The sequence below is a fragment of the Clarias gariepinus genome, chromosome 12 (assembly GCF_024256425.1).
Source record: "Clarias gariepinus isolate MV-2021 ecotype Netherlands chromosome 12, CGAR_prim_01v2, whole genome shotgun sequence".
NCBI classification, from domain to species: domain Eukaryota; kingdom Metazoa; phylum Chordata; class Actinopteri; order Siluriformes; family Clariidae; genus Clarias; species Clarias gariepinus.
In genome coordinates this window covers 25,651,448-25,659,797 of record NC_071111.1, presented here as the reverse complement: position 1 = coordinate 25,659,797, position 8,350 = coordinate 25,651,448, and the positions used below count along the sequence as shown (strand labels likewise).

Below are 8,350 nucleotides of genomic sequence, written 5' to 3'. Positions count from 1 at the left end.
TGGTGGTGAAGGACCTCAGGAGAAAGAACCGGAAGGCCAGGAGGTGATCGGGACCGTTCCAGGTGCTCCTAGTGACACGGACAGCAGTGAAGGTAGCAGAAAGTGTGAAGTGGATCCACTCCAGCCACTGCAAACGTGTTCCAGAACCTGTGAACCTGGGAGAAGAGAACACAGAGGTGCTAACCCCTCCTGCTAGCCCCAACAGACCCACGTCCACACGCAAAGTGGATAAACAAGCTGTAGTGATATGAACCACACAGAACCACAACTCTCCTGTCAACTTTATTGTCTGTTAAAAGAAGAAGTGGCGTTACATCTAATGTGATATTTTTACATAGAAAATGTTGGCAAAGTAAATAACATTTAACTAATTAATATTTTTTAAGTGTATTGTAACAATGTTTTGTTTTTAAACATAAAACATCTTAAAGAACTGTTACAAACACTGTATTGCTACTAAGTTTGTTAAATTTTTTACATAATTTTAAACAGAAATAATCACATGTATAACATTTTTTGTTTATGTATTTGATTAAATTATGGATGCTGTGCACTTAAATACAATGTCATTTTAATTGTGAACCCAACAAAACAGCAATAAAAAAAAGCATGCATGAGAAAAAAGATATAATTAAAAAAAAAACACTAATCAAAAACACAGAATAATCACATGACCCATCAAACCTGCGTCATACAACAGTTGATTTTGGTCCATGAATGTGTTTGGACGAGCAGCGACCACAACAAGGCTGATGTTTCATATATTTCATAACAGAACTGGCAGATTTGATGACTTGTGTCACTCCACTTGTCTGTGTTCACTCAGTCTGTGATTCACTGTGCACGATGAACACACACTTCTCACGTCTCTGAGTCTGTTTAATGTGTTATAACTAAATGAATGATGTGTTTATGAGCATGTTCTCTACACTCTAAAATAAAAAGACGCATATGACGCGTCCAGTGTGTTCTAAAGTTGAACACATGAGCCAAAATGTGTTCTACAATGGCCTGTTTATGTTCAAATACTGAACATGAGTATTCTAAAGTTGCACATGTGTATTTAAATCTAAAACACATAAGTTTAAACACAGAACACAGATGTCAGATATTGTGCACTTCATGTTATAATTACACTTAAAAACACAAAAATTACATAAAAACACAAAAATTACACAAAAACTTAAAAATCCGGATAAGAAATAAGGTACTCAACTGTAAAATAATATTTCTATTCAGTTTAAATTATACATCGGACGCGTGCAAAGCTTTGTTTTTGACAGTTTTAGATTGAATTTGTATATTATGCTAAAACAATATACCATTCTACTATTTTATCAAATTATACACATACACTTTTTCAAAATGTGTTACTGATCGCCTAAATGCCACATCTGACTACAACGTACACTGGATTTGCAAACTAAAAAGAAGTTTAGAACACCGATGTGCTATCAGAGGCGACACATAGGCGTCGCTGCGCAGAGTGACTTTGCAGTCTAGCGAGTGGTACTGAGCATGCGCAGTGATCAGCCTTTCCTGAATACCGTTTTTTCAAGCGAAAGCGCGAAAGATTTATAGCCAATAAAAATAAATTAGAAACTTCAAAATTTGTTTATATCTCCGGTCTACTGAAGTTACTACAAAGTGTGGCAATTGTGTCCCATACAGAGAATATTTGTGTGTGATTTTACAGGGTGAGCACTGAGGTAAGCAGTAATATTCTAGTATGTTCTGTGGCAGTTAGTGTAGATTCTAACCGACGCGGTTAGCTTGATTATGAATCTATGTATGTAGCCAACGTAGGATTTGAAGCATAACAGGCAATTACAAACGTTAATTTGGCAGAAATCATAAAAACAGGTTATAGTATTTGATGAACAGGTCATAAATATATAATATAGAAAAAGGTCATATCACCATGTATAATATATACTGTATGCACTGAGACTAACATTCACTTGCAGAATATATATGTGCCATTGAATTTCAAAGAATGGAAGAAGGAACTTTCCAGTGTAACTTATGTGGTTACTCTACCCATTTATTTGAATCATTTCAGAAACACTATGTTAGAAGTCACAAAAATGACCCCCACTTTTCCATTGCCTGTTGCATTGATGCCTGTGCATACACAACAAAAAAATGGTCTAATTACAAGGTTCATGTACACAGAAAACACAGAAGAGTTACTGAAACCGTGCAAAATGCAGTAGAAGAGGATGACAATGATGATGCTTTTGACCATATGTGTATCGACCAGCCAAGTGTAGCCCTATCCAATGCAAAATTCTCACTTTGTCTCGAAACCAAGCATAATATCTCACAAGCAGGCATTGATAACATTGTGACAACAACTAATGATTTAGTTCAAAGTCATTTGGCTAATTACAAACAACACATCAAAAGAAAACTTGAAGATAGTGGTATACTCTCAAGTTTACTAGATGATATAGAGGCTGACACTGAACTAGATTTATTTTCTACTGCCTCCAAACGCAAGTCATATTACAGAAGACACTGCAAAACACTTGTAGAACCACAACAGATTAGGGTAGGTGAAAAGTTTGTAACCAAAAAAGGCATTGTACAAAGAATGCCTATATGTGGTTATATTATTCCTTTTAAGGAGTGCCTGCAGCAGCTTTTACAATTGCCTGAAATTTGGAATTATGTGCAGACTCCACATACATCACATCATGAATTCATGTTTGACATTTGTGATGGTGATTTTGTAAGCCAGCATCCACTTTTCATAAATGACAAAAGGGCTCTGCAAATAATTTTAAATTGCGATGATTTGGAAATCGTAAATTCTTTAGGTAGCCATGTAAGAAAACATAAAATTACAATGTTTTATTTTACTCTTGCAAATATACCCCCAGAATATCGATCAAAACTGCAAGCAATACAACTTCTAGCAGTATGCAAAGCACAGGATTTGAAAGAGAAATCATCTGAGGAAAAACTGCTTTCTGATTTCATTATGACTATTAATACAATGGCAACAACAGGCTTAGAAATGTATTTATATGGATCTATTCATACCATAAAGGGCACACTTGTCATGGTATCTACAGGTACATTGGCATCAAACTGGTTAGGGAAATTTAAAGAAGGTGTCTCTTTTGCTCTTAAGAACTGCAGAAGGTGTGAAGTTGAAAATACAAAGATGAAAAATATTTATTCAGAAGCTACAGTCGTCCTAAGGTCCAAAGAAACTCACATTGAAAGGTGCAATGATTTAATTCAAATGAGCAAACAAGCAAAGATCTATTGGAGCAAAATATGGGGGATAAATGGAAAAAGCACCCTTTTAAATGTTGCTGGATTTGATTTGATTTCAGGCCTTGTGCAGGATCCTATGCATATCCTTTTAGAAGGAGTTGTTCCCCATGAACTTTCTCAAGTTCTATATAACTTTATCTATGTTGAGTCATATTTCACCCTGAAATGGTTGAATACAGCTATTCGTGGATTCCATTACTCATACCTACATGACAAGGCCAAGCCTGAACCAATAGAAAAACATTATATTGATGGAACTGGCTGCATTAAGCAATCTGCATCAGCCATGTTAACTCTCATTCATACACTTCCCATCATAATAGGACATAAAGTCCATCATGGTAACAGAAATTGGAAAAATACTTTACGCCTTGTGCAAATAGTAATTTTCAGTACCTCCACTTATTGTTCAAGGGACACTGCTATGTACTTAAAAATACTTATTGCAAAATATTTGCTAGAATTTAAATATCTCTATCCAAAAGCATCATTCATTCCCAAAATGCACTACATGGTCCATTTCTCAACACAGATGCTATTGTATGGACCATTAAGGCACCACTGGTGTATGAGATTTGAAGGCAAAAATGGGTATTTTGCAAATAAAAAATACAAAAACTTCAAAAACATTTCTTTGACACTTGCCAATAGACATCAAATGTACAGTACATGGCATACATGATGATGGGGAATGAAGGTGGATATTCTGCCTCTTTTCTTTATGAAGGGGATATTGTTGGTAGTGGTAAAGAAATAGATTTGACTGAAATACATCCAGATTTAGTCCATACATTTCAAGTGTTGGCAAATACAAATTCAACAGCAGTGTATCGAGCAGATTATTTAATGGTTCATGGCAATGAATACCGCAAAGGATCTGCATTGGTTATGGAATATAAAGATGACATTCCAGTTTTTGTTGTGTTGCAAGAGATACTTGTTCATGAGCATGTCAAGTATTTAATCTGTGAAAAAATGCAATCTTTTTACGAAGAGCATATTTTGAGCTTTAGGTTAAAACCAATGGGAGAAATGCTCATTTGTTCATTGACACAGTTGCGTTTTCAGTGGCCTTTATCTGTTTATAGTTATCAAGGCTCCAGAGTGGTAATGAATGTGAACAGCCATACGTATATGTACCCATTTTGAATAAATAATCAGGGCATATATGAAAGATTAAGAATTGTATAGAGAATATAGTTTTATATTGGAGAAACCATTACAATTGTATTATAGATTGATATCAGATGTGATATAACTTTCATAAGCTTTGCTCACCATCTAATATTACTACACAAAATATCTCAGACTATAGACCATGCCAATCTTTAAAGTTTGGAATACCACACGTACTTTAAAGAAAGCCGTTGCGGCATCATCATTAAATGATTTGAAGGAGAAAGGTGAGTTCAATATTATTTATTATTTATGCATTTCAATTAATTTGTTACTTACAATTTTGGTATATTAATATTCATTGTAATTAATGTTAATGCTGTACTTGATTTTAGGTGCCCAGAAGCTTGTCCTCCCACCATGCAGCCACATCATCGACCTGACAGTAGTGTTGGAAGAAGATGGGACTGTGATTGACGAAGATGAAATTCTTCTCTCACCTGAGCTGAGTGGTTCCACCCTGCTTCTCCTATTGCCCCATGAGACTTGGACAGCAGCACCAAAGATGCCATCCACGCCTACCCAGAGTGCACTACAGACACTGCCAGAGTCACTGCCTACCACTAGCACAGCCACAGCTAGACAAGAATGCCCCAATACATCAAGAACACCAAAAACACTAATTGATGCAGGCTCTCCAAGTGATTTCAGTAGGAAATAAATCATTTTCAGATACAGTGCATACAAAATAAAAATTAATCATTCTTAAAGATGAATTATGTTTTCTCATGTGCCTAAATTATAACATGGGTTTAGTCATTTTATTTGACAAAATGATACTAAAGTCTATAAATATAGTAAGACATATAATATATTGATTGTGTGTTATAATTTCAGAATCATTTGAACTTTGTCAAGCTCTAAAAGCAGCTCCTCTTCCAACATTCAGCCCTTTGGTAGAGAGGGAACTGACAGCTGAGAAGCCTGAGCCCCTCAAGGTCTGGACAGAGATGATTAAGCAGACAGCCCACTTTTATCTTGGCAAATGGCCAGAGATAGGGGAGCAATCTCACTACAGAATTATTGGTGAAAAGATGTTTCGCCGATTTCCTTGCATTGGATTTGATGGGCCAACTCAATGGGTAATCAAATTTTACATTATGATTACCAGTAAGAAAAAAATCTAAGGATAGCATTAAATAAGCATTTGCTCACTTAATCATCAATTAATTATCTGCCCACTTATAAAATTCTCCTGATTTCAGTCTGCCTTCAACAAGAGCCTATCTCAAAAAATAAGGCACATTCGCTGTGCGCTTAAGAAAAAGTCACAGCCTCAGCCTGGCAGCTCCAACGAAACACCACCTACCAAGAAGAGATGTTTCAGGCCGCTTGACTTTGCGAATCAACAGCCAGAGGAGGTTTCCGCAGAGGATGTGGCGAGACATGTTGTTGAACTGGGGAAAGAGTGTGAGAAGCAGAAGAGTGGACAGAGCCCCTCCCATATAAAGGCCCTGCTGAAAAGCACTAGGCAGGATAGAGTGGAGATGCTGGTCAAAAGTCCAGAGGGTGGCATCTCAGCCATCACAAAAAAGTACCCTTGTCTGACAGATGGTCAATATGTAAGTATTTATGTAAATTGATATGCAATATTCAAGCTTAAATGATTCATTATTAAGAAATGTGTATTATTTATGCTTAAAAACATACATATGTAATTGTAACATTAGTTAATATAAAACATATTTTGGTGGTGTAATCATTCATCTGTTTTACATACAGGTGTTGTTTGAGTTTGCATTGATGATGGGCAACGAAAGAGTTAGAAAAGTTGCTACAAAAGTACGGACCTTGCTGCTGGCAGTGGAGGCCCTTGGAGAAATGACTCCCACATCACAAAATGTAAGTATTTGGTAGCTCGTATTTGGGGATTTCAGCGTCAAAGTTGCATTAATGATTATATAATTTTAGAATATTGCCTTGAATGAAATGACTAAAAAGTTATTAAACTTATTAAGAGCTTATAAACGCTTACAAAATAATTGTAAAAAGCATACAAGTTCAGGTAAAGCTTTGTGATATGGGAAAGGATCAAGACTACAGTTGAAATAGTAATATATTTTTGTTGTGTAGGATCCTACACGCATGCTGGCTCTAATTGAGTTCATCGAGGGCAAGACAAAGTTTTACCAAGGTGGAGGCCGCCACATTAAACAGACTTCATCCATAGTGAAAGTAAAGAAGGTATTTATGACACACAAAGTACTTCTCATCAGTGATTATTATGATTTAGAGAAGAGAAACAGATCAGCAACAAATCTTTTATTTTTCTGGTATATAAACTAAAAAGGTATATATACAAATTGTATATCTCCATGAAAAGAAGTTTTACCTAAATTTGTACATTAAAACTGAATTTAAGGGATTCTCTTCATTTGCACATTAAAGTTATTTACAGGCTCCTGTAAAGTCTTACTAGATGTGTGAAATCCATATAAATCTATGCATTTTTTATGTTTTCAGGATGTTGCGGATGCTGATATCTCTAAGGAGTTGCAGACGAAGAAATGTCAAGCTCCCTACATTGTGGCCTTTGTCAGCGGCAGCACCCTGACAGGACTATTCATCGTTGCAGATACTGTCTACATAGAGCTGGATATTAATGATGGACTGTCGGGATCCCTGGTAAAGCTTATAGCATGTTATTATATCTTTGACCTGGACTATCCCAGGACATATGCAATGTTGCTTGCCATCCTGCAAGAGCATGTAATGGGGGAACCATACCACCATAAAAAGTCAAAGGGTTTTATAATTTTCTCAAAAATACTTCGTGACAAAATTAAGGAATTAGAAGAATCCGAAAATGAGTAAATGTGAGACTTTGACATTTGAGACTTGTGAGGTTTCACATTTGGCCAATTATTTTTGATAAATCTGGACCTATCTGGCATTAGTCCAGATTTATCTGTACTATCGTTTTATTATCGTTCTCTGTTTTACTTATCTATGACACAGTTAGACCGTTAAATCACGTTAATTACATCTAAATTACTTTGATGTTCATCAACTGTTGGCCACTGTGTGAAAGTTTGCTTCTTTGAAGTAAGTGGCTACAGATATCTTTAATGTATTTTAAAATAAATGTGTGACACTTTATAAACAAGAATGGCATTGTACGTTCCCAGCTAATTGATGAAGACAAAGGAGTTTGTTAATTTTTATTGCAGCTGTTAGTTGCAACATGCATGAAACTGTACAGTATCCAGGATTTCAATCGGCGTGGAATTTATTATTTATTAGATCTAAGATGTTCTATATCCCCTATTTTACAGAGATTTTGAAATGTATTATTATTATTATTATTATTATTATTATTAACTGCATTTAATTGTGTAATAACACAGTGGTGGTAAATATTTAAAAATATTTTTTATGATAGCAATTGCTTGGGATTACATTAGACTATTATATGTACAGTAATTGCATTGTATGCAGGGTAATTTTATGACATGTAAGTCTGATGCATTTGTGCGTTGTAATGATTAATGTTAAATTGCTAATGTTTTTACATGCATTTGTACAAACCAGTTATCAGTCTATTTGCATGATTGTAACAATAGAACACTGTGTTCAGTAATGTGTATGTGAACATTATATATGTGTTCTCAAAGTGTTACAGAGTGTCAATGTGTCAGAAGTGTTCTAGTATTGAACACTAATTTGGTGTTCTACCAATAAAGCATATGCATTCTAAAATTGAACACGTGTGTTCTAGTATTTCCTCTTTTGAACACTATAAACATGTTCACAAAGTGTTACAAATATGTGTTCTAATAAGTGTTCCAGCTTTGAACACATGACTTTAGAGTGTGCTCGTCGTCATGTCACAAGTCTGACACAGAAGAGGTAGAAACCGAGGAGGATAAGATAATCGAAAGAGCTC

General features: G+C 35.4%; 1 protein-coding gene across 2 annotated transcripts; it reads left to right on the top strand.

Annotated features, from left to right (window-relative positions):
• Positions 1 to 1,648: 1,648 nt before the first annotated feature.
• On the top strand, positions 1,649 to 7,769 carry LOC128533824 (uncharacterized). 2 transcript variants are annotated; one of them, XM_053508083.1, is made up of 8 exons: positions 1,649 to 1,709; positions 4,597 to 4,691; positions 4,800 to 5,114; positions 5,302 to 5,546; positions 5,670 to 6,026; positions 6,187 to 6,306; positions 6,538 to 6,648; positions 6,928 to 7,769. In XM_053508083.1, the coding sequence occupies exons 2-8, from the start codon at positions 4,607 to 4,609 to the stop codon at positions 7,276 to 7,278; spliced, it is 1,584 nt and encodes a 527-aa protein (XP_053364058.1). In that variant the 5' UTR covers positions 1,649 to 1,709; positions 4,597 to 4,606; the 3' UTR covers positions 7,279 to 7,769. The 2 variants fall into 2 exon arrangements, with proteins under 2 accessions (XP_053364058.1, XP_053364059.1); XM_053508084.1 differs by lacking the exon at positions 1,649 to 1,709 and having other exon boundaries at positions 4,467 to 4,691; positions 6,538 to 6,639.
• Positions 7,770 to 8,350: the final 581 nt, after the last annotated feature.